The sequence below is a fragment of the Phacochoerus africanus genome, chromosome 3 (genome assembly GCF_016906955.1).
Source record: "Phacochoerus africanus isolate WHEZ1 chromosome 3, ROS_Pafr_v1, whole genome shotgun sequence".
Lineage (NCBI taxonomy): Eukaryota > Metazoa > Chordata > Mammalia > Artiodactyla > Suidae > Phacochoerus > Phacochoerus africanus.
In genome coordinates this window covers 131740003-131767703 of record NC_062546.1, presented here as the reverse complement: position 1 = coordinate 131767703, position 27701 = coordinate 131740003, and the positions used below count along the sequence as shown (strand labels likewise).

At 37.6% G+C, this 27701-nt stretch overlaps 1 protein-coding gene across 19 annotated transcripts in view; it reads left to right on the top strand.

Annotated features, from left to right (window-relative positions):
* The window catches only part of BAZ2B (bromodomain adjacent to zinc finger domain 2B), a 399019-nt gene that overhangs the window by 344729 nt on the left and 26589 nt on the right, over positions 1-27701 (top strand). For all 19 annotated transcript variants that reach the window (XM_047772695.1, XM_047772694.1, XM_047772692.1 and 16 more), the window contains 6 exons: positions 1629-1883; positions 3111-3325; positions 4191-4265; positions 5732-5975; positions 14776-14838; positions 15933-16077. In XM_047772695.1, coding sequence (XP_047628651.1) covers positions 1629-1883; positions 3111-3325; positions 4191-4265; positions 5732-5975; positions 14776-14838; positions 15933-16077 — 997 coding nt within the window. The remainder of the gene's footprint in view (positions 1-1628; positions 1884-3110; positions 3326-4190; positions 4266-5731; positions 5976-14775; positions 14839-15932; positions 16078-27701) is intronic.

Here is a 27701-nt window from a genome sequence, read left to right as displayed (position 1 = left end):
ATCCCAAGTGATATTTTATTTTTGTTTAAGTCCGTATGCACTATAGCAAATATATGTAAGTCCAATTTAAGCCTGACTTTTGTTACCTTTGTTACATAAATTTTTAGAATCGTATGGAAATGAGTATGTCTAATATGGTTCAGACTCAATTAAATGTTTTCATATGTAACAGAAGATTTGTATAGTATCAGCTATTATCCATAGTTCTGTGTTTCCACATATTATTAGTAGAAAAGGTCTTTGGTTAGTTATAGGTGCAGAGTGGAAGAAGCTGTTTTTTTGTTTGTTTGTTTGTTTGTTTTTGTCTTTTGTCTTTTTGAGGGCCGCACTCGTGGCATATGGAGGTTCCCAAGCTAGGGGTCTAATTGGAGCTGTAGCTGCTAGCCTACACCACAGCCACAGCAACACCAGATCCGAGCCGCGTCTGCAACCTACACCACAGCTCACGGCAACACCAGATCCTTAACCCACCGAGCGAGGCCAGGGATCAAACCCACAACCTCATGGTTCCTAGTCGGATTCATTTCCTCTGTGCCACAACGGGAACTCCAAGAAGCTGTTTTGAGCAAGAACCAATTCAGATAAATAGAAATATTTATAAGCCATATTTTTTCCCAATCAGAATTGAAAGTATTATTATTGAATCCCCATCATGGACAAAAATGTTTTTAATTTAGATTATCTATTTCTTTTTTTTAATGTCCATGATAACTGATAGTATAATTTAGTCATTAATATGTTAATATGTGAGCATATTTGAGAAGTAGAAAAAGAGGCAACTTTCCAATTGTAGTACAGAATTGATATAGGCAGGAAACCAAAAGACTGATAAGTTGGAATACTACTGAGTTCTTATTAGGGGCACGGTTTCTGATTATGTGCACTGAGTAATTTATCTGCATTCATTAGCTAAAGATGGTGCCACTCTCTCCGACCTTAGTTTCTGAGCTTCCAAAAGGGTGTGAATTATAAATCAGTGTCCATCATTAGAAGAAGCTATTGCACATGCCCTACTAGGTATGTTCATGTTAAAGTACTTTTGAGCTATTTATTTCTTATGTTATCTAATTTTTGCTCCAGTTATATAACCCATGCTTTGTCAATATGCAAGCTAAAATTAACATTGTCTTTTGTAGAGATCTAAGTTCATGTTGAGTTCAAATACAGAATTTTTGTGTGTGTGTGTTTGTAAGGCCGTACCTGCGGCACATGGAGGTTCCCAGGCTAGGGATCAACTCAGAGCTGCAGCTGCCAGTCTACACCACAGCCACAGCAACACAGGATTTGAGCCAAGTCTGCCACCTACAGCACAGCTCACAGCAACACTGGATCCCTGACCCACTGAGCAAGGCCAGGGATTGAACCTGCATCTTCATGGATACTAGTCAGATTTGTTTCCACTGAGCCACGATGGAAACTCCCAACCAAAATTTATTGATGGTTACTTGTATTCAGGATTCTATGCTTCCTACCATGGGATTACAGAAATGCCCCCAGGGAATTTACAATCCAGAGGAAAAACTACTGGTATAATACAAGAGGAAGGTAGCAACTTATTTTACTTCGTGAAATATTAAATCATGGCTTTTAAAATTATTTTTTCTTTCTTTATTTTATTTCATTTTCAGCCTTTGCCAGAGTTGCCCCGTATTCCAGGACTTGTTCTCTCTGGAAGTACATTTTCAGACTGTCTCATGGTGGTGCAGTTCTTACGAAACTTTGGTAAAGTTTTGGGCTTTGATGTGAATATTGATGTTCCAAACCTGAGTGTTCTTCAAGAGGGATTGCTAAATATAGGGGACAGCATGGGTGAAGTACAAGACTTGCTTGTGAGGCTCCTCTCAGCTGCTGTATGTGATCCAGGTCTAATTACAGGATACAAGGTAAAAAAAAACAAAATATAATTTTTTAAAATTTGTACTCTCAGTGCATTAATAGCTGGCTTGAGCATATTAGCAGAAGATTTGTGTAGACTGGTCCAGTTTTTTCTACATAACATCTCGGAAAGTTAAAGGTAGATTTTGCTTTACGTAAAAACTGGTACAAACTTAGAAAAAGCTGGTTCAGGAAGTTCCCATCGTGGCTCAGCGGTTAACGAACCCAACTAGCATCCATGAGGACGCAGGTTCGATCCCTGGCATTGCTCAGTGGGTTAAGGATCTGGCATTGCTGTGAGCTTTGATGTAGGTTGCAGACACGGCTCAGATCCTGAGTTGCCGTGGCTGTGGTGTAGTCCAAAAGCTACAGCTCTGATTCGACCCATAGCCTGTGAACTTCCATATGCCATGGGTGTGGCCTTAAAAGACAAAGAGACAAAAAAAAAGAAGAAAAAAAACCTGGTTCATAAAGCCTAAGGAATGTAAATCATTCCCACATTACTTTTTCCTTGTGGCTTTTGGCAAAAACAAAACTGGTTTAAGGAAATACCCCAGTGATATTCATTGAAACAGAGAATTCATAATTCATAAAACCATGAGAACTTATGTATGCCTTCTGAAATTATACTGTGTTCTCTCTGAATTGCTGTGATTAACTTGAGGCTAACTAATCAAGGCACCTACAGAGACTCTGTACTGCTAAGTGGATACTCAATAAGTTCAAATTTATTTTAATTCCAATTAAGATACACATTACAGTCAGCTTTGCCCTAGATAATATTATAGAGAGAGAAGCTTCCAAATGCACCCACTACTTTTTCCTCCATCTCCCTATTCATTCAGCATACCAGGCGATAAAATCCATGATGCCATAGAGCAAGAAAACACAGTAATAGTACTCCTCAACCTCCCCGCCACCTCTACTGATAGATAAAGCCTGGAAAAGCTTGGAATAGTTTATATAGTCAAGGGAGGGATGATAGAACTATTTTTTCCCACCAGTTGTGCTCACCTAACTTTTAACCAAGGTTTTGAAGAAGGAATAGAAAGATTACAAGTACCTGAAAACTTGTCTATCACCTGTTGACTATTTTATCTCCACTTCATAAAAAGTGTAAATAAAGCCCTTGTCAATATCATCTAAATCATGTAATAGCAATATTTAAAAGTCTTATTGTTTGTATATTATGAGTTGTTACGATCAATACTGATAAAAATGCCAAACTTTTATAGGCCAAAACAGCTCTTGGAGAACATCTGCTAAATGTTGGTGTGAATCGAGACAATGTTTCCGAGATTTTGCAGATTTTTATGGAAGCACACTGTGGACAAACTGAGCTTACAGAAAGCCTGAAGACCAAGGCTTTTCAGGCTCACACTCCAGCACAGAAAGCCTCAGTTCTGGCTTTCCTGATCAATGAGCTGGCATGCAGCAAGAGTGTGGTGAGGTAAGAGTATGCCCAGACGTTTCTGGTGATTCTGTTCTGTTTTGAATTTGCCTAATAACAAAGTAATACAAATTGCTTGTGGTGAATGCTGAAGTTTCAGACTACCACAAATAAAAAAAATTAAAATCACACTAATCTGGCCATTTAGAGATTACTACTACTGTTTAATGTATTTCTTTGTAAAAATTCTTTGCAATCTATTTGAAAAGATTTTTTGAATCATACTGCATACAATCTTTGTGACCCTTTTTGTTAATTTAGTTATTTTGTTATTTATTTGTATACTGAAATGTAAATTTTTTTCTTGCTACATATTGCTCCAGAATCCAGCACTATTGCAAGAACCCAGAATTTTTCTTTTATCTTTTGTCGATACATGACTACCTGATTTTCCTTACTACTCATTTGTAGAATTATCCACCTACTTTTTATTATGTGATAATACAAACTTAATATTATTTATTGTGTACTGATTAGTACTTTAAAAAAAAATACCTAGTCTCATTTAAGAGTCAAAGTAAGTCCTGCACTCTAGTATTTGAAGATTTGGTGAACAAATCCATGTTCCTCTTATTCTTGCTATTCATTATTTTACAGATTTTAATTATGTTACTTTTACTCCTTTACCTTTCTAGGAAAAGAAACAATTCAGATATTTCAGAGCCAGGCATTTCTACCATTGCTGGACATTCTAAGTTTTCTATACATCTATTATCTACGTATTAATATAATTTTCATTTGTTTTTGCCATCATTCATTGGCAATCATTTTTACTTGCCAAAAAACTGCATCACTTTGCTTACTAATTTAATATATTGCATAGTGGATTAAGTTTATGTCTTCTAATAAACTTTTGCATTGGCAGTGAAATCGACAAGAATATTGATTATATGTCAAACTTGAGGAGAGATAAATGGGTTGTAGAAGGTAAACTCCGCAAGTAAGTCCTGCTTTTATTTAAATTAATATACTATTTTCTGTTTTTATAAATTCCTGAGTAAAACATACAAATTGCAAAGATAGAATTTAAACGTTATTTCATCTAAGAATTAGAAAATTAAAGCTTAAGCTGAGGTATGAAATTAATAAAATTCAGGGCCAGAATTTTTAATGTACAAAAGATAGGAGATTAATTGAGCTCACATGCTTCAAACTTAAAAGAATATCAGTTTATCTTTTTTCTTTCAAAGGCAAGGAATTGCATATTCTAAGGTTGTTGTTGCTATCATGTTACTTTTGTCATAAGTGGAATCTGGTTGGAACCACCCCTTTTTTTTTTTCTTAATTACTTTCTAATTAAAGTTTGCTTTTACAGAGTCTAACCTATCCAAATGTGTCAGCTTTGAAACCTAATTACCTTCCTGACAGGAAATATAATGCTAAGGTTATTCTACTTCTATGTTAAAAGGATAGTTTTTCGGCTGTAATTTGAATTGAAATTTATTTATTCAGATAGTATAGGATCAGGAATTATCACTTGGCCATCACTAGAATTAATCTTTTCAGTTTTTTTTTTTAATGTATTCTAATTCCAAAAAGATATCCAGAATAATTCTTTAAAGTTAGTATATTCTGTAATTTCTGGGAAAATATTTCTTTTTTTTTTTCTTTTCCTTTTCCTTTATTTGTTTTATTTTATTTTATTTTATTTATTTATTTATTTATTTGTCTTTTTGCTATTTCTTGGGCCACTCCCACGGCATATGGAGGTTCCCAGGCTAGGGGTCGAATTGGAGCTGTAGCTGCCGACTTACACCAGAGCCACAGCAACGCCAGATCCGAGCCACATCTGCAACCTACACCACAGCTCACAGCAACACTGGATCGTTAACCCACTGAGCAAGGGCAGGGACCGAACCCACAACCTCATGGTTCCTAGACGGATTCATTAACCACTGCACCACAACGGGAACTCCTGGGGAAATATTTCTTAAATTTAATGTTTTAGAAATTTAAATTCTAAAATGTTTATATTTTAGAAATGTAATATTCCTTTATTTTATTTATTTATTTATTTATTTATTTATTTTTGCTTTTTTAGGGCCATACCGACGGCATATGGAGGTTCCCAGGCAAGGTGTCTAATTGGACTACAGCTGCCGGCCTATACCACAGCCACAGCAACACGGGATCCGTCTGTGACTGACACCACTGCTCACAGCAATGCCGGATCTTTACCCTTTGAGCAAGGCCAGGGATCGAACCCACAACCTCATGGTTCCTAGTCAGATTTGTTTCTGCTGTACCACGATGGGAACTTCCCTTAATTCTAATTTTTACTGTCATTGATTTATTGATGACTATGAGAAATGCTATAAGGTATTTTTGCATAAAATTCATAGTATGCTCTTTAAAAGTATAGAGGGAAACCTTTTCTTCCGTATCATCATTTTTTCATATTTATAGGCTCAGAATCATTCATGCAAAGAAAACAGGTAAAAGAGACACTTCAAGTGGCATTGATCTTGGAGAAGAACAGCATCCTTTGGGCACACCCACTCCAGGACGCAAGCGTAGAAGGAAGGGAGGAGATAGTGATTATGACGATGATGATGACGATGATAGTGATGACCAAGCTGATGAAGATGAGGAGGAAGAAGAAGATAAAGAAGACAAAAAAGGAAAGAAGACTGAGATCTGTGAAGATGAGGTAATCAAATTTAAGTTGATTTTAATACTTAACTAATACTATATGACATTGAAAAATAACACAGAATTTGAAGTCAAATGGATTTGGGTTTGAATTCCATTGTGACCTTTGACTCAGTTTGTTCATCTGAAAACCGAACATTATAATATTCATCTCAAAGTTTTTTTGTGATTTCTAGGTAAATGTTAAACACAATATCTATACATAGAAAGCACTTAGCTTGAATAAACAAAGTTAAATTTTCCTGTTTGTGTAATGACTTGAGAGTTTTCCAAAGAACTGTACAGATTCTTAATTTTAGATATCCTTTTTCATTCTATTACCATGCAATCTACATTTATTTTGCATAATACTTCATGCCTTAAAAGTGTTGCTGGGTTTAGTGAAACTAGTGTTTCTCAAATCCCAGTTTATTAAAGTGCCTACCTCTAGGCTCTTTTGATCAAAGATGAATAAAGCACTGAAAGTTCCCTCTCAATTTACAGTCTCACTGAGGGAGATTTACAATAAGAAAATATAATGTATATGTGTTAACTGCTTTGGTAACAGTATTTACAATATGCTAGGCAGGTATGAAGGAAGGACGTTTAACCTTTCTGAGGAATAAATTTTCACAAAGACTCATTCGCTGAGGCTACAAGTTGGGCTGAAAGTTAACCTAGAAAAGAGTCCAGGAATCCATAGAAAAATCTTCCAAGCAGAGAGAATAGCATGACTAAGGACACAGAAGCCTTGAAACCACAGTATGCTTTAAGGAACTTACATGTGCTTTAGTGTGAATAGAGAGCCTCATATGCAACAATTGTGAACTAGGAATTTAGAGTTTTGTGGTGATAGAAAGCCATTGAAGCGATAAGTGAGCGAATGACATAATCAGACTTAATTTTTTAAGTAGCTCACTGTGGCAGCTCTGTGGAAGATTAGAAATAGATTTGGTTAGGGCAAGATCAGAGATGGGAAGATTAGTCAGGAGGTATTGCAGTAGTTTAGGTGATTTGTGAGGGGTCTGAAACCAGACCAATGGAAGGAAATGACAATAAATGTTGAGGAGGAAAATGAATAGTATTTGAAGATGGACTGCATAGGTTGATGGAGGGAGAGGTGGGCCTGATTCCAGCTCTCTGGCTTGGGGACTACTTGCTTTTGTTGCCATTAACTGAGATAGAGAAGTCAGAAGGAGTAGAGTAAATAGATGATGGAAGGGGAGGGAATATGGAACAGATAACTCAGACAGGAAATGATGGTAGGTTTATTTCAGACATGTTGACTTTGAGATGCCTCCGCAGAAGTTCAGCAGTCAGTTGGATTTAAGAATATGAATCCTGGAGTTCCCGTCGTGGCTCAGTGGTTAACAAATCCGACTAGGAGCCATGAGGTTGCAGGTTCAATCCCTGGCCTCATTCAGTAGGTTGAGGATACGGCGTTGCCATGAGCTGTGGTGTAGGTTGCAGATGTGGCTTGGATCCCAAGTTGCTGTGGCTGTGGAGTAGGCTGGTGGCTACAGCTCCGATTCGACCCCTAGCCTGAGAACCTCCATATGCCATGGGTGCGGCCCTAGAAAAGACTATGTATATATATATATGTATGTATGTATATATATATACATACATACATATATATATATAGTCTGGAAGTTATTAGCACATAGACAATAGTTTAAACTATTAAGCGGGATAAGTTTGCATAGGAGGATTGTTTTATTGATTCAACTGTGGACTGAGGTTGGAATCTTAGGGAATGTCAGTATTTAAGAAGAGCTCATAAGACTTCTTAGAGAAGAAGAACAAAAAGTTAGAAACTTTCTGTAGTGGGTCAGGGATTCTCAAGACCAAGACCACTTCCACAGTCAAAGTGATTCACAAGGATGCCTCATAGAACTCAGCACCTGTCATGCTATGGCTATAAGTTCTAGCAGTAAAAAGAAACAAAGCAGAACTAGCAATGAGAAAGGCATATGGGTCAAAGTCCAAGAGTCTTTTCCCAGTGGAGTCACACAGGATGGGCTGGTGAGTTGTGACACGTGTGAAATGTTGTGTTCTAAGGAATCACATTAGAGTCTCTGTGCCCAGACTTTTTATTAGGGGCTGTCACATAGAATTTTGGCTCTGCATAGCATGTGCCAAAATTCCAGACTCCTAGAAGAAAAAACAAGTGTTCCGTATAAACCACATTGTTATCACAATTTAGATCCAGTGAGCTATCATCAGCTAGGATGGGGGAACCTTCCAAAATCAAGACACCAGCTAAGGGCCAACCTTGTAAGCTGACCTTTTAAAGGCTTACAATATTAACTCTTTTCTACACATGTAATAATAAAAAATTTTTAAATGAACATTTTTAAAAGGAGGGAGTGATAAGGGAGCAGGAGTCTAGTGTGATGAGGACTGAAAGTGTTCACTGGATTTGGCTGCACAGAGGTTATTGTTAACCAGAGGCAGCATCATTTTGTTAGAGGGGTTAAAAAAGAAGCCAAGCCATGATTGATTAAGAACAATAGAAAGTAAGAAAGTGAATATGGGTGTTTCGAGCATTGTGCCTCAGAAGAAAGGGTAGTTCCTAGAAGAGGACAAAGACCAAGAATTTTTCATATGTGAAAGACTTGAGATGATTTTTGATTAAAGGGAAAGAGTCAATAATGTCAGAGAGGTGCATTGACAATTTAAGATACGAAGAAAATAACTAATGGAAGAAGATCCCTAAAGATATTGGAGGAGATTCAATTAAGGTAAGGGGGTAGGGCTAGTTCTAAAGAGTAGGCTAAAGGAAAGAAGGCAAGGATATAAAGGGGTGTGTGTGTGTGTGTGTGTTTAAGGGTAGCTACCATACATGGAAATAGACATGTATAAAAGGGAGATAAAGGTTAATGTTTAACTTTTACCAGAAAATAATGCTAGAAATATTGATAGGTTGCAGAATGGCATTCAAAAAACAATATACAGCCTTATACCCTCAATGCCAGGAGTATTCAGCTAAAGAAGTCTAGAAAGAACTCCCTTCCTTTCTTGATGTATCAACTCAGTATTGCTGGAGAAATAAAGAAGGCTTAGAGAGATGAATGTATTGATGGAATGTGTGAAAATAATATCTAATCAAGACCAATGACAAATTACTGAATTTTTTACTAAATCTGGATAATAACTTAGAGGAATTTATAAGACCACGTCCTTCACAATTCTCAAGTAAAAATAGCATAAATGCAAAATGTTTTCATAAATTCCTCTCCAATGTTATATTTTAAACCAGAATGATAAAAATCACTATAGTGAGCTTTATTTCTTTTTTTTTTTTTAGTTTGATGGCCTTATCAATAATATTTCTTTTTCTTTTTTTTTTTTTTTCTTTTCCCACTGTACAGCAAGGGGGTCAGGTTATCCTTACATGTATACATTACAATTACATTTTTTTCCCCTACCCTTTCTTCTGTTGCAACATGAGTATCTCGACAAAGTTCTCAACGCTATTCAGCAGGATCTCCTTGTAAATCTATTCTAAGTTGTGTCTGATAAGCCCAAGCTCCCGATCCCTCCCACTCCCTCCCCCTCCCATCAGGCAGCCACAAGTCTCTTCTCCAAGTCCATGATTTTCTTTTCTAAGGAGATGTTCATTTGTGCTAGATATTAGATTCCAGTTATGAGTGATATCATATGGTATTTGTCTTTGTCTTTCTGGCTCATTTCACTCAGGATGAGATTCTCTAGTTCCATCCATGTTGCTGCAAATGGCATTATGTCATTCTTTTTTATGGCTGAGTAGTATTCCATTGTGTATATATACCACCTCTTCTGAATCCAATCATCCGTCGATGGACATTTGGGTTGTTTCCATGTCCTGGCTATTGTGAATAGTGCTGCAATGAACATGCAGGTGCACGTGTCTCTTTTAAGTAGAGTTTTGTCCGGATAGATGCCCAAGAGTGGGACTGGGGGGTCATATGGAAGTTCTATGGATAGGTTTCTAAGGTATCTCCAAACTGTTCTCCACAGTGGCTGTACCAGTTTACATTCCCACCAACAGTGTAGGAGGGTTCCCTTTTCTCCACAGCCCCTCCAGCACTTGTTATTTGTGGATTTATTAATGATGGCCATTCTGACTAGTGTGAGATGATATCTCATGGTAGTTTTGATTTGCATTTCTCTTATAATCAGCGATGTTGAGTATTTTTTCATGTGTTTGTTGGCCATCTGAATATCTTCTTTGGAGAAATGTCTATTCAGGTCTTTTGCCCATTTTTCCATTGATTGATTGGCTTTTTTGCTGTTGGGTTGTGTAAGTTGTTTATATATTCTAGAGATTAAGCCCTTGTCAGTTGCATCATTTAAAACTGTTTTCTCTCATTCTGTAAGTTGTCTTTTTGTTTTCTTTTGGGTTTCCTTTGCTGTGCAAAAGCTTTTCAGTTTGATGAGGTCCCATGGGTTTATTTTTGCTCTAATTTCGATTGCTTTGGGAGACTGACCTGAGAAAATATTCATGATGTTGATGTCAGAGAGTGTTTTGCCTATGTTTTCTTCTAGGAGTTTGATGGTGTCCTGTCGTATATTTAAGTCTTTCAGCCATTTTGAGTTTATTTTTGTGCATGGTGTGAGGGTGTGTTCTAGTTTCATTGCTTTGCATGCAGCTGTCCAGGTTTCCCAGCAATGCTTGCTGAATAGACTTTCTTTTTCCCATTTGATGTTCTTGCCTCCCTTGTCAAAGATTAATTGACCATAGGTGTCAGGATTTTTTTCCCGGTTCTCTATTCTGTTCTGTCTTCTGTTTTGATACCAGTACCACACTGTCTTGATGACTGTGGCTTTGTAGTATTTCTTGAAGTCTGGGAGAGTTATGCCTCCTGCTTGGTTTTTGTTTCTCAGGATTGCTTTGGCGATTCTGGGTCTTTTGTGGTTCCATATAAATGTTTGGATTGTTTGCTCTAGTTCTGTGAAAAATGTCATGGGTCATTTGATAGGGATTGCATTGAATCTGTAGATTGCTTTGGGTAGTATGGCCATTTTTACAATATTGATTTTCCCAATCCAGGAACATGGACTATCTTTCCATTTCTTTACATCTTCTTTGATTTCTTTGATGAAAGTTTTATAGTTCTTGGCACTTAAGTCCTTTACCTCCTTGGTCAGGTGTATTCCGAGGTATTTGATTTTGTGAGGTGCAATTTTAAAAGGTATCGTATTTTTGTATTCCTTTTCTAATATTTCATTGCTGGTATACAGAAATGCAACTGACTTCTGAATGTTGATCTTATATCCTGCTACTTTGCTGAATTTATGAATCAGTTCAAGTAGTTTTGGGGTTGAGTCCTTAAGGTTTTCTATGTATAGTATCATGTCATCTGCATACAGTGACAGTTTTATCTCTTCTCTTCCTATTTGGATGCCTTTTATTTCTTTTGTTTGTCTAATAGCTGGGGCTAGGACTTCCAAAACTACGTTGAAGAGCAGTGGTGAGAGTGGGCATCTTTATTTCTTTTAAGAGTATTAGGCTGAAAGGAGAGATTACACTGAAATTTCTCGCAGAAATTATTACTTCATAATGTTGTACTTTTGAAATCACTTGATCAAATATTTTCATGCCATGACAAATAGTGTGAAGGTTATATAATTTGGGTATCAGAATTGTAATTACCCCCGAAATGGTACTGTTTATAACCAATCTACTTCATTTTGCAAGTGGAGCTGCTTCCATAGCAGGCGTTAAAACTTCTCTGACCAATATTAATCACCTTTTTACAGCATTAACATCCCTTTTTAGCGCTTAATATTGTAAATTGTCTTAAGGCATTAACTCATAAACTTGACAGCTTTGTGTTGGGATTTCAATGTATTCTACTGGGTAGTCATCCCACTAAATTAGAATTTATTTACAGAAATTATTTATTTCACTTGGTTCTTTTCACATGGAGAATTATCAAACTAATGTTTTTTTTTCTTTAAGAGTGATAAAGCTATGAAAAATAAGTAGTAATAATTTAAAAATCATTATTAATATTTTTAGACCAGATGTATCATTTCAAGTAGTTTTTTTTATGAATGTTGAATTACAGAGTTAATTAGATTGTAGGGTTTCATTGATCAAAATCCTGGCAGATGTGTGTCTTGTTATTAACATGAGAAAAGAGTTTAAAAACATTTGAAAATAATGACTATTTTGGGACCTAAGAAACCAAATTAGTATTTCCTTTAAAGGACTTCGGTGATTTTCTTTACAATCAAGAACTGGTAGCCACTTGGCCATTTCCTAATAAAATCACATTTTAACTATTTAATAAACCTGATTGATAAAATAGGCACATTTATTCCTGCAAAAATAAGTTTGGCCTCTTGATTAAAGTATGGGTAGAGGGTCAGTAGTTATCCTCCTAAAAGGATTAACTGCAGGAGATTTTTCATTGAGACCCATGTGATCCCTTTCAATTCAAAGATACTACCCCGAGACTAAGTCACAACCCTTCGTCTCGAGAATGATTCCCTCATCTCTTTACTCTTCATTCCTTCAACACATGGAGTCTTTTCCTGATTCTTAGGTTTGTGTTGAAATCTGCATGAGCTTTAACCTTACAGAGACATAAGCCTTATAGAGACATATAACTGGCTTCTTTTTTGTTTGGGAAACCACAGGGAACCATGGAGAACCATGGCAGGGGTAGAGTCTGGGTTCTTAGTTTTGTTTTTGTTGCCCTTCTCTCTAGCCTTTCAGATTCCTTCATATCCCTTAAAATTATGAGGACTCGTAGCCAAAATGCCTTTAAATAAAACTTTAGAGACATTTTACTTGTTTTTCATCATAAGAAAAGTCTTAGAAATGGCAGTTAAATCAGCTGATACATAGCTACTTTGATGTCTTATCCAAATATTTGTTAATTGAATTGATGTTTACACAAGCAAATTATCAAACTTTATCCTACTGCTCAAATGATCACTTTAGAATCATATAGCTCTTAAACACCTATTTAATTAAAGAGTCAAGATTTAAGGGTTATCATTCTCTTTTAAATAGAAATCATGTTACTGTTGGCATAAATAATATGCCTAGTACCTTTGTAAATTGGTCTCCGAAATTTGGATAGGAAGGGGATAAATGATAGAAAACAGTAAAACTATTGAGGTTTTCCTTTCACTCTCTTTTATTAGGGAGATAACAGTACTGGTCTAGAAATAATGTATTTGTGAGAGTGTTTGGTGACTGTGTGACTTTTTTTTAAGCTAATAGAAAGTGAACCTCAAAAACAAGCTCTTATGTTTTTTAAACCTGAGATGTACCTGTATCTTCTTATTAAAGTACAATTTTCAGAAAGACAGAAAGTAAGCTTATTTACACATTACATGGAAGGGACTCAGTTACTTTCAGACCTGTTCTTATTTAAGTCTCACAAAAATCCCATTTGACAGTTAGTATAATCAAAAGATAATGTTATCACCAATTTACAGATTAGGAAATAGAGTTAAATGATTTGCCTATGTGAAATAGTATAACCGATGGAGTTCCCATTGTGGCTCAGCAATTGACGAACTCTAATAGGACACAAGTTTGATCCCTGGCCTCACTCAGTGGGTTAAGGATCCGGAATTGCTATGAGCTATGGTGTAGGTCGAAGACACACCTCAGATCGTGCGTTGATGTGGCTGTGGTTTAGGACAGTGGCTACAGCTCCAACTTGACCCCTAGTCTTGGAACTTACATATGCCATGGGAGAGGCCTAAAAAGACCAAAAAACGAAAGAAACAGTGCAGCCGAGATCTAAAGAAGCACATAAACCTTCTATTACTTCATGCTTTCCCTCTGAACATATACTTTGGGGTTAACTTTGCTATATTCATTAACTAGAATGAAAAATTTCATATTTTCATTCATATGAAATACAAACTTTCCATTTATGAAATCACTACTATAGGTAGTCAGAATTATTTTTCTCCTTAAAGCTCAGTGTGTTCAAAATATAACATCTTTTTTGCTCTAAAATGACTCCTTCAGTTAATGGTACCAATGCTTTTGCAGTCTCCCAGACTTAAGCCCTTAATATCATAAATTACTCCTTTCTTTATCTTGCTCACCCTCTCTGCCTCATAACCCTGAGTTACCAGGACTTCATAATTCTATGTAATATCTCTTATATCATTTGCTTTTCTCCATTTTCTCTTACTTTTACCCTAGTAAGGCCCACATCCTCCTTTCTTCTTGAATCATTTCAGCAATCTCCTAACTAGATTTGCCAGTTGTATTCCTTTCCCTCCTCCAGGCCATCTTACAACTATTGCCATATTAGTATTTGTAAAATATAGTTCTGATGTTTAATACCCCTCAAAAAATGTATTATTGTCCATTGCCAAGCATTTAGAGCTCTAAACAGTTTAGCCCTAAACTCATCTTTGCCTCATCTCCCACCTTACCTCTTCATGTCAAGCTATGTCAAACTTTCTGAAATGCCCTATCCTCTTTTCTCTGATTGATCAATCCCTAAGGATTCTTCAGTGAAATGAAACACAGCCTCTTCCATATAATGTCTCTTGGTTTAGATTCTTACTGGAAGCAATCTCACCATCCCCTGTACTCCATGACTCTTAATCTCTATACGTTTCTTGAGGTCCTTATAGCATTCTGCTATTTGGCAGTTTATTTATTAGTATAATGTTTTATATGTCTCCCTACCAGATTATTAGCTTTATTGAGAGCAAGAACTGGGTCTTCCTCATTTTCATAGTGCCTATTCTAGTGCTTTGCATATAGGAGATTTTCATTAAATATTTACTGATTGAAAAAAAATACATCTTGAAAGCAGGTAAATGATACTGTATTTTGTCATGTATAGGATGAAGGTGACCAAGCAGCAAGTGTTGAAGAGCTAGAAAAACAGATTGAAAAACTGAGTAAAGTAAGCACTTTTCAGATTACGGTTTACATTTTTTCTTTTTTGCAGTGTTTCAAAAATCCACCTTGTATAGGATTAATTTTTCTGGCTGCTATAAATAAAAAGCTTTTTGCAACTAATGAAAATGAGCTCTGGATACATTGTCACAAACCTTAAAAGTTTAATGCCAAGGTTAAAAGCCTGTCTCTTAAGACATGGGACTAAATTTAACCAGCACCTGTATTCTTCAGTTCTTTTAAAAAAAATTAATAAATGCATGGTTTTATTTCTTGGAATTAATTACTTTTAAAATTCGGTTGAATTTCATGCTAATAGTTTAACCATCCTATGTTTTATTTTACATTAGTAGGTTTATGGGGTTTATTGGTACTGGATTTATAAACTATACATATTTATGAACTTCTTAAAAATTGAATTTCAATAGCATTAGTGAAGTTTTTATTTTAAAAATATTATGAGATTAATATTATGAGATACTTGTGGGTTATATCCATGTTAGACTCATCACAAATTTATTCCCAAATTTAATCATATGTTACCTAGATTTACAGTATCAGTATAAAAATAGGCAAATATAGGAGTTCCCACTGTGGCATGGTGGGTTAAGGATCTGGTGTTGCTGCAGCTGTGGCACAGGTTACAGCTATGGGTTAGATTTGATCCCTGGCCTGGGAACTTTCATGTGCCATGGATGTGGCCAAAAAGGAAAAAAATAGACAGTTACATATATGAGTATTATTTGTTATATGTTGTAATCAATAGATTAAGCATATTTGCTTTGACTCAGTAAAATACTTGATCACATTGTTTACTATCAAGTATGAGACATGCTTTACTCTAAGATAACTGATAAAATAAAACTTCCTTTTTTAATCCATTGCAAGAAAGATATTCCAGTTACCCTAAAAATAAATTTCTATCTTTATAAGTGTTATTGCAATTGGAGTCAGTCATGTAATATTGAACTCTTTTGCTGTCTTTTCCCCAGTAGTGAAATTGATCTGCTCTAAAGGCATAATAAGAGTAAAGTCGCTTCTATATTAATTTTTAAAGCACTTAACACCCATACCTTAATTATATGCATCATTTTTTAACAGCAACAGAGTCAGTACAGAAGGAAGCTCTTTGACGCTTCTCACTCTTTACGTTCGATGATGTTTGGCCAGGATCGTTACAGACGCCGGTACTGGATTCTTCCCCAGTGTGGGGGGATTTTTGTAGAAGGCATGGAGAGTGGTGAAGGTAGGAACTATTAATCTGTTACAAAGTAATATAAGAAACCATATTTTAAAAAACAACAACAACAAAACCCTGTTACTCCTTCAGTATGTTTTATGCTTCTAGAATCAGATGTGCATTATGGATAAACATTGTAAAACCTTGATTCACATTCCTTTTGAACTCACATTGCCCCTTTCACTGCTAAATATTCCTTCTCTGTCCATGATTTTTCTTCTGCCACTCTTCCTGATATCAAGCATAAACTATTCTTTTTCTTGTTTAGTGAACAAAGGTTTCCACCTGTATTCTCCTTTAGAGGTGCTATTCCACTTCTCCTTTGTCTCATTGTCAAGTTTTCCAGCATGTGGTTTATTCTTTAAGCTTGACCACAAACATCCCTCCTGACAGTATCCCTGGAGGTAATTTGCTTAAATCTAAGATCCTTATTAGAATCCTCATTCATCTTGAAATCTTGGTCATTATTGAAATTTGTGATCATGTCCTCCTCCATTAAACTTCTTCCTTTCTTGTGTTTTGTTTTACCCTACAATTCCTGATAGTCTACCTTTAGACTACTTTTTTGCTGGCACCATTTGTGTTACATTAACTCACACAGAACATAATGTGTTTATGTGCTGGAGAGTTCCCTGATGACTTGGTGGGTTAAGGATCAGGTGTTGTCACTGCTGCAGCTTGGGCCACTGCTCTGGCACAGGTTTGATCCCTGGCCTATGAACTTACACATGTCATGGGTATGGCCAAAAATATTTTTTTTTAAATAGAAAATAAACCATCTGAATTGAACTTTTCTGAACTCAATATCTGGACGTTTCCATATGTTTAAATTCTTAAAGGGGCTAAAATGTTATATCGGTGCTTATAGGCTTCAGATACAGCTAATTGCCCCATGGTGGTACATGGAAGCAAAAATGTCTTTCAACACATTTTTTTTTTGACTACCCACTATATGCTATTTCTAGGTACTGCAAGAGGTTAAAAGATATATAAAACATAATCCATGCCATGTAGAGGTTTAACAGTCCATTAGTAAGAGAGGATTGCTTAATCGTATAGATGTCTAGAACAGAAATCAAATAAAGTAGTTGTTTTTAAGCTTTTTGTTTTTTGCAATGGGACCACCCTTTTTAAAAATATAAATCTGGAGTTCCCGTCGTGGCGCAGTGGTTAACGAATCCGACTAGGAACCATGAGGTTGCGGGTTCGGTCCCTGCCCTTGCTCAGTGGGTTAACGATCCGGCGTTGCCGTGAGCTGTGGTGTAGGTTGCAGACGCGGCTCGGATCCTGCGTTGCTGTGGCTCTGGCGTAGGCCGGTGGCTACAGCTCCGATTCAACCCCTAGCCTGGGAACCTCCATATGCCTTGGGAGCGGCCCAAGAAATAGCAACAACAACAACAACAACAACAACAAAGACAAAAGACAAAAGACAAAAAAAAAATATATATATATATATATATATAAATCTTATAGATGGCAGGGCAGTTCATGAAACAGTGCATTTAATGTGTGTAGAATAATAATGGCTGGCATGTCAGTATTGTTTTCATATGATAGACAGTGTTGTTAATGTTTTGCATGATAATCTACTACCCGTAAATTCAAATTATATGAAGTAAGATTATAAAATCCTGTATTGGAATGATATGTGAAAATCATTCTCTGCCTTTCTCAGGGCAGAAGTAGCTGATGGAATCAAGGAGGGTACTTGGAGGCTTCAAATGTGTTTTTACTTCTTTTTTAAATTTGCTGTAGATGTAGATTTAAGAGGACAATGTAGTGGGTTTTTTTTTTAACCATTTGCTTACAATACTTAAATAAAAATATTTTGAAATATGAAAAATGAATTAAAATAATAAATAAAAATAAATAAGTGGAACTAATCATATTAAAAACCTTCTGGGAGTTCCTGATGTGGTTCGGCAGCAACAAATCTGACTAGTATCCATGAGGTCATGAGTTCAATCCCTGGCCTCGATTGTTGGTTAAGGATCCACTGTTGCTATGAGCTGTGGTGTAGGTCACAGACGTTGCTCAGATCTGGCATTGCTGTGGCTGTGGCTGGCAGCCGCTGCTATGATTAGACCCCTAGCCTGGGAACTTTCCTGAGTCGCTGGTGTAGCCCTAAAAAGACAAAAGTCAAAAGAAAAAAAAGCTTCTGTAGAGCAAATGAATAGGCAGCCTACTGAATGGGAGGAAAATATTTGCAAATTATATATGAAGAACTCATACAACTCAATAGTGAAAAAAAAAAATCTGATTTAAAATGGACAGAAGGGAGTTCCCTTCATGGTTCAGCGGTTAACAAACCCCACTAAGATCCACGAGGATGCATGTTTCGATCCCTGGCCTTGCTCAGTGGGTTAAAGATCTGGCATTGCCGTGAGCTATAGTGTAGGTCGCAGACTCAGCTCTAATCTGGTGTTGCTGTAGCTGTGGGGTAGGCCAGCAGCTACAGCTCCAAAAAGACTCCTAGCATGGGAACCTCCATATGCCGCAGGTGCAGCCCTAAAAAGACAAAAAACAAAATAAAAATTAAAAATAAAAAAATCATCAGGGATATGCAAATCAGAATCATATGAGATATCATCTCTCACCTATCAGAATGACTGTTACTAAAAAGACAAAAAATAACAAGTGCAGGTGAGGGAGGATGTAGGGAAAAGCGAACCCTAGTGCCCTGTTGATGGGGATATAAATTGTGCAGCTACTTTGGAAAACAGAATAAAGCTTCCTCAAAAAATTAAAACTAGAACTACCATATGATCCATAGAAATCTAACGTAAAATGACAAAATTGTGAGTCACTTGAAGGTTCAGAGCCTTGGTAAAGCTAAAGAGTAAATAAATGTCCAGGTGAGTGGCTCTGCCTTAGCTGTAATATGAATCATTCTGAGGAGCTTAAAAAAAATCATGAGCCCTACCTCAGACTAATTAAATATTGTTTAATTCAGTGATGGGCCACATCATTCTCAGTGACCTAGGCACGTAAACCTGAACTTATCTAAGAGGGCATTAACTTTTCCTTCAAAATGTCTGAAGTCAGTCTCTTTGCAACACTACTGAAATCAATCTATGTCTGGATTATGTCACTATCCTCAGCTTCTCTCTATACAACCCCTCCTTCCTTTGCATTTGGTCATCATATCATATCTCTACTCCAAAACCTTGAATGACTCTCTATTGCCTATAAGATGTTATAATAAATATGTTTGTAACCTGGCATTCAAGGCCCTCTATAAACCTGACTTCAAACTATCTTTACACTGTTCTGCAATATGAATTTACATAGACCAGTCTACTTACTGTTGCTCAGCACATGCATATTCCTCCCTACTGCACTTTGCCAAATTCTGTTCAATGTAATGCTAATTTGCCTTTACTTCAGACATCTAAATTTTGCCTATCTTTCTTGATGCAGCTCTAATCCTAGGCCTTTTATAAACTCTTCCCCTAGCTTATTTAAGTGGAACCAATTTTTACAATACGTGAACTCTTAAAAACTAAATAATTATACCATTCTCTTGGCACATTGACATACACACTATTTATATTATTTGGATTTTATAATTCTCATATATACAACTTTTTATTCTCCATAGTGTTAAGCATAATAATTTTAGTGCCAAAGGAGCACTAAAAATGCTTTAATTAAGAAAGGAAAAAATTAAATGTCTATAAGGTATAAGAGTAAAAATAGCTTATAGGAGACTTCATTTAAATGGTAAGCCTCTGATGAGATAGCATTGATTGAATTTGTAGTTATTAGACCTCAGTTTCCATTCAGGCCATAGCACTTAGCCACTCTAGACCCTGATTTCCCTCTTTACAATAGAATTTTAATAGGCTTTGTATAAATTCTTCGGTTATTATAAGGATCATGTCAAATAATAGACCTATTTAAAAGAGCTACAAAATGAAATGTAACTATTAATTATACCTTATACTAGCATTTGTGGTTGCACAGTACAGGAGAAAAGTAGGAATATTTTTTTTTCTTAAAGATAAATCTCCCAAAGTTTTTATTAATTCATTGATGAATGTGCATCTGCCGTATTAGTCTAAGTGCTATGGAAATCATAACACAAATAATAGATACGGATTCCTATTCTAGTGTAATCAAGTGTTTAATATGCATCTGTACTGTGCATTGTATTAAGTACTATGGAAATACAAAAGCATCAATTGACCTATCTCTCTCCACAAAGAGCTCATAATCTAATTGGAAAGATATAGCATATATGAAGACAAAGAACAAAAGCATATGTAATATAGGCAAGTATTGTATCTGAGAGGCAAGGCTGATAAGGATGAGTAAGTGCCAGCTGGTAGAAACTACCATAAAATAAATGGATAATGCATGTTAAAACAGTGCTAACACTGTACATTATCATATTTTGCTCATTTATCACTTTTTAAAAGTTCTATAAAAGCACAGTCTGTGCTTAATAAAGTTAGTTAGATTTAATATTGATCTATTTAAAAATTTAAATGCAAGGGTTTTTTTTCCCAGAAATCCCTGTAATATCATTATCATTGAGAATATTACATACAGATGATAATCAGATCTTGGATTACCTCCAAAGAAAAACATTAATTAAATTCATGTTGTGAAAGATGCAAGAAAACCCACACCACAAGCAAAACACATGGTGCTAATAATAATAAAGTTTCTCAGCAATGATAACCTAAGAGAAGAAACATTGAAAGCACCCAGCATCCCCATGCCTCCACGGTAGTTGTGCAGGAATGTGCCTTATACTAGCATTTGTGCAGCTACAGGCTGCTCCAGCAACAGGAGCACTCCTAGAGAGATGCCTTTGTACAACTCTTTGTTTTTAGGTTAGTCTAAGAAAACTTTATTGCCTTTCTTTAAGCCACAACATATTTATTAAAGGACCTCTGGACCTGGGAACTGCACTACAGAATATGAATGCAAAGGGCCATGGTCTACATACTCAGGGCCCAGGGAACAGTGCTAAAATTCTTGCTGCCCCTCTGCAAACCAGCTCAGTAACTGAGCTGGCTTGTTCATGGGCCTCAAGGAAGAAGGAAGGAGGAGAGCTTCCATAGCCACTTAACTAAAAGTGAGGGTTTATTTGCATTTAGTCCACCCGTGACTCCTGGTGGCCCACTAAATGTATGCCTTATCTGGAACAGCTATCAGTTGGATTTTCTTTCTTTCTTTCTTTTTTATTTTTGCTTTTTCGGGCCACACATGCAGCATATGGATGTTCCCGGGCTAGGGGTTGCATCAGAGCTATAGCTGCTGGCCCATACCACAGCCACAGCCACAGCAACACCAGATCTGAGCCATGTCTGCAACCTATACCACAGCTCAAGGCAGCGCCAGAGCTTTAACCCACTGAGTGGGGTCAGGGATTGAACCCGCATACTCATGGATGCTAGTCAGATTCGTTTCTGCTGAGCCATGATGAGAACTCCCTCAATTGGATTTTAAATGGTACTTTCTGAAGGAGACATCAGGTGTCTAGAGAAATTCCCAAACAAACAATATACCACAGCATTGGGAACTGTAGATCAGCACCTCCCCAAGCCATTTGGCTGTATGTCTAACAAATAGTCCAAAGCTGTGCATTTATATAATATTATTGAGGTCAAGGAATCAATGCTCATTTGTTCAGCAATAAGAACCAAGTCTTCTCAGTAGAAGTGTTCTCTAGGGTAGCTGATTGTGGGTCATACCCTCAGCTTCATAGGTGCCAATTCAAGGACAGAGCCCTTGTGCAAAGTAATGAAAGCCTGTATCCATGACACCTGCAGGTAGGCTCCCATGCAACCACTGGAGACCATAGCTAGGAAAGTCACCAAGTACCTTTTAGATTTTGAGTTACTATTAGCTCTAACCACTGGGCTAATTGGCCAGTTTGAGTCATTATAAAAGGTCTCATAATTATTCCCGAAGTGTGCAGACAGTGTTATATCCAAGTAGGAGGCAGGAAGAGCCTGCCTTTCATATAAGAAAATAAGTTCCATTGGACTCCTGAGATTGCCTGCCAATCTGGTTCAGTGCTACATTTTTTTTTTCTACTTGGTGTTTATGCTTCCCAGGGTTAGCACACTGCCTTTGTGCTGCTGTTAGTCAGTACTCAAATTGGAAGTGGATAAAAGGGCTGCCATGTGCCCCTGATGTGGAAATGGATCACTGGGAGCTGAGATGTCAGGAGAAGGGTATCACTCTGCCCCTGCAAAGACAGTTTTACACAGTGCAACTAATAAGAACAGAATTATGAATGGCCAGGGCAAATGAAAACTCTGGAGTAAAGAGGAGTATTCCCACAGTATTCATGTGGAATGCCCAGAAGGTCCTCTACAGTCAAGTAGGTTAAGTTTGACAAATCCAACATTGTGGGAGATTTGAGATGAACGTCATTATGTCATTATGTGAGATGGATGCAGAAGATTATTTGGTACCTTATGCTAATTATCTGTAAGAAAGATAAAGAGCTCGCTTTCTATGATCGGACATGTTTATGCTGAAGCAGAGTCCATCGTTAACTTCAAGGGTGATGCATACAGTCTATCCTTCTTTTCTGGAACAGTAAATTCCACATGAAACCAGGAGTTTCCATTTTCCCACCAAAGATATCCTCCAAATGGAATACCCTATATGCATATGAGACCTGCAGCAACATCTCCCACTTCTGGAGTGGGTATACAATACATTTTAGAACTTTTTAGAGTAAAGAGAGAATCAAAATTGCCACTGTTGTGGGTATAGCTAGCAAGTATCATCTGGAAAGCAGGAGAATATCCACATTTGTATCCATCCATTCATCTGTCATATGAACAACAGGAACCTCCAAGCCATCTGTTAAAATCATGACAGGTGCCAAACCAGGAGAGGAATACTGTGGTAAAATCATGCAGGATCCTGGTGTACCAAATAGATCCTTCACTTCTACCTTTGAAACTTCACCAAAGTGGAGGGACTTTCATGAGGTATAAGCAGTATTCCAAATAAAAACAGTAGAGGGCAGCCAGACTAGACAGCCTTAGAGGGCATTGTTGAAGGGGTTGTGCAGCTATCCTTTAGAATGCTGTTTTTGTATTCTCTGCAGCCTGTGGATAAGATAGAGCATGAATCTGCTACCAGCTCCATGTTAGCAAGCCCACTGTTAAATGGCAGCAGCTGTGAAAAGAATCCTGCTTGTTTGATCTTATCATTTCTGGAAACTCCTATATTTAACATATATGTTTGAATCTTAATAGTATGTATATTGTCTGCATCTGCAGGATGCACAGAACTGCATTTACAGAAAAAGGTATATATTATTCAGTGGCTAGAGAATATGCAGAAGCTGACAAACACCATCAGAGTCTCTTTGCTAAGAGACTTCAGCCATAGACACTTGTGCTGCTAGTGTCAAACAGGGTTGTTACATTGCAAAATGGTCTTGCTCAGGACTCCTGTCTGCATCTATGCTTGTTAAGAAATGCGGTCTCTTTCTCCTCCAGGTATGCAACACTATTGCACAACCTTGGCAGGCCTCATAAGTACTGCTGGGTGTTGGCGGCATACCTGACCAACAGGTGTAGAAACTACCAGCAGTTCATGATAGCTATGTCCAACTGTCTGTCCTTATGTTGACATCCATATGTGGACTTGAATACCCCCATATATCCATGCCTGAGAAAGGAATGCGTTCACACAAAAAGTCCAAAAGCTTTTGCAGTGATCGTGATTCTGGTCCTCAGCCACAGTGAACACCGAATCCCAGCCACAGTAGAGAAATGTGTTTGCCAAGGCTCTTTTGCTTTCTGGAAACAATAGACACTTGGTCCCTCATTTTCAGCAAGCCCATAGATGTTTCAGGCTGTTCTTTCCAGCATAATGAGCTAAGGAGTATGGTTAGTGATCCCTTGGAAGAGAACCTGGGGACTGGGCCCAGTCCTCATCCTCCTTAAATTTGAAAGAACCCAGGTCAGGGAGCAAAGAAGCCTGGCTTTAGGAGTTGAATCAAACTCATAAGGTGGAACTGATGTAATCCCATCTCAACAAATCAAGACAATGTAGGGCATTTCCCTTGGTTCTATTCTCTGAGCCCTCTTCTGAAGAACTGAGGCTGTGAGGTCTTACCAAATGGCCCTGGGGGTGAGGCTTACTAGCTCTAATCCCTGGAGGAGGTTCCGCTCTAATCCCCAGAGGGACCTTCTCCACTGAATCTTCCTGTGTCTCCTACTCTCCTAACAACTCTTTAACATTGAACGTGAACCATTTAATATTCTATGTCTCATCTCTCAGGACTCTTTTCCACAGTCACAGTGGGTCTTTCAAGTTTCTTAATAGAACCACATTCTCACTCTAGGATTACACAACCATCAACTTCTGTCTTATCCATCCTTCTGTTTATGAGAAATACCACACATATTGCTGTGAGGGAGCCTCTGCCAGAAGGCTCACCTGTCTTTGTTCCTTTTTTCTTTTTAATCTTCTCCTTCCTGTGTTCTTCTTCTTTTTTTTTTTTTTTTTGGTATGGAAAAATGTGCCACTTACTAAGCTCTGTCTTTCCATTGCCTCCTCTGAGATGGGGCTTGACTGACCGAAAATAACTATTTCATTTCTAACAGTGTCTCTCACATGATGGAATAAAGTTAAAGCAATTGTCCACTCAGGGGAACCTGTTCTGATTCAATCATCCAGCATTCTCTGAATAAGAACATGTTGTCAGGCCTTTCCCTCTCAAGCCCTGGGTTTTCTTATAATTATGCTAACACAGCCAGAATCTTCAAATAGTTACATTCTCTGTGGATCTAGTTCCATTGCATTCAAGAGTCAGGAAGGTCACAGGGATGTATTTTACCAACACTACCAAGCATTCAGTTTGGAAACAGGGGTGGCAGTGCCTGTCTCAGCATTACCAGTCAGTGGCAGACTGCTCCTTCTGTAATGGGGGCGTGTATTTCCCCCTTCTTGGCTTCATTTAATATCACTGTTGTCCCTCCATTATGCAAACAAGCAAGCCAAACCTCTGAGGATCCTTCCAAGAGCTTATGATAGTGGACCTGCTGAGAACCTAGTTCTTACTCTGTATACTGCTGCCTTCCCTCCTGCTGTTTCTTCCTCCTCCAAGTGTCCATTCTGACTCTTAAGAGTAGGCCTCGCAGTCACTGGCTTCCCATACACAGGGCCCAGTTGCCTCATATATTGTAACAGAGGGATATTGGGAATTTGCCCCTCTCCTTCCCTTCTAAAGGGGCTACCGTCACTCCTTTTTAGATTACCTTCCCCTCCCTTGGGGCTTTAATCCCTGGTCTGAGAAATTCCATCTGCTGAGGGTACAGCCATAAAAATTAAAAAAAAAAAAAAGAATCCTTATACTATGCATCCTATATGTTTTTTAAAATTTTTTGAATTTGACATTTCGGAGTTCCCATCATGGTGCAGTGGTTAACAAATCCGACTAGGAACCATGAGGTTGCAGGTTCGATTCCTGGCCTTGCTCAGTGGGTTAAGGATCTGGCGTTGCTGTGAGCTGTGGTGTAGGTCACAGACGTGGCTCGGATCCCGCGTTGCTATGGCTGTGGCATAGGCCCGTGGCTACAGTTCCAATTAGACCCCTAGCCTGGGAACCTCCATATGCTGAGGGAAGCGGCCCTAGAAAAGGCAAAAAGACAAAATAATAATAATAATAATAAAAAATACAAATGAAAGTTTTACATTTCAATTAGAGGCTTAGTTTATAATTAATCAACTTTAATATAAAAATTAAAGACAACCATAAATAGACTATTAAAATGTACCACCAGCTGACTTTACTGGATGCAAATAGGAAGTCATCAACTAGTCTCAAACCAGTAAAAATTGTTGGTTCATTGGTCTGTTTGTTTTTGGATATTTGATGTTGTATTTGAAATACTAGTTCTTAGAATAAATCAAGCACAAATATTAATATTTCCTTACTAAACAAAACTTTTGTAAAGTTAAAGAAATTGGTGAGCACAGGTATTTGAAGAGAATATTTGTGACTTTTCACATGTGTGTAATTGGAGGAGACAGAGTAGGGTGATCTAGGGCAAATGTATACAAATACATATAGATCATAGGAGGCACAAGATTTCTTCTTTCTAGCTGTTTTTTCTTTTTTTCTTTTTTCTTTTTGCTTGTGACTCTGGTGTTTGGAAGTTCCCAGGCCAGGAATTGAACCTGCGCCACAGCAGTGACAATGCCAAATCCTTAACCACTAGGCCACCAGGAAACTCCTGAATGTTTTTAAGGTTTTCTCTATCATTGGTTTTGAGAAATTATAATTATGATATGTCTTGGGGTTGTTATCTTCATGTTTCTTTTGCTTGGAGTTGAGTTTTTTGAATCTGTAGTTTATAGTTTTAATCAGATTTAGCAATTTCTCAGCTATTATTTTTTCAAATTTAATATCCTTGTCTGCTAATTCGACTATCTTGTCAGTTTGGGGGTAGTTTTCATTGATTTATTTCTCTAATTATGCATCATGTTTTCATGCATCATATATGTCTTCTAATTTTGATTGAATGTGGGACATTGTGAATTTTACCTTGTTTGGTGCTGGATAGTTTTGATTTTCTATAAATATTTTTGAGCTTTGTTTAACTGAAGCATGGTGAAGTTACTTGGGAAAAGTTTGATCTTCTCTTTTAAAATTTGTTAGATGGGACTAAAGAAGTGCTCAGTCTAGGAGGGATTACCCCCTAACTAGTGAAGCAAGATCTCTCTGAGTACTCTACCTAATGTCCATGAAGCTGGAGGTTTCCCAGTCTGGTTGGTAGGAATAGGTACCAGTTACCCAGCCTGTGTGAACACCAGGCCTTCTCACCTGTGATCCTTTCAGGTGGTTCTCTCCTTGGCCTCAGGTAGGTTCCTCACACATATGCACTGCTGAAGTCAGTGAATCAGTATTCATTGAGCTGAATAGGCCTTGGGTCCCTCTGCAGGTCCCTCTGTGTGGAATTCTCTTTCCAGAAGCTCTCTCCTCTCTAGTACTCTCTCTGAGCACTCTGGCCACTTTGCTGTCCCAGGACTCTCAGTTCCATCTCCTCACCTCAAGGGGTCTGCCAGGCTCCACCTGGATTCTTCCTCCCTGTGCTGTAGCCTGGACATTAACCTAGAGCAATAAGCTGGGATGATTATAGGTCTTACTGTGTTTGTTTTCCTCTTGTTGTTCTTGTTACCTGATGTCCAGTTTCTTACAAACTGTGGTTTCATATATTTTGTCCATTTTTTGGTTGTTTCATGCATGAATGTAAATCTAGTCCCTGTTACTCCATTTTGGCCAAAAGCATAAGTCTGAGGTATAGGATTTTAATTTGGGATAGAAACTAATTTCAAGAGAGGCATGTGAGAACTATTTCAAACACTGAGTACTGGTTAAATAAGTTATGATATATCCATTTAATAGAATATTATTCTGCTGATTTTTAAAAATGAAGTACAGTTGGAGTTCCCATCATGGCTCAGTGGTTAACAAATCCGACTAGGAACCATGAGGTTGTGGGTTCGATCTCTGGCCTTGCTCAGCGGGTTAAGGATCTGGCGTTGCTTCGAGCTATGGTGTAGGTTGTGGGCGCTGCTCGGATCCCGCGTTGCTGTGGCTCTGGCATAGGCCTGCGGCTACAGCTCCGATTCGACCCCTA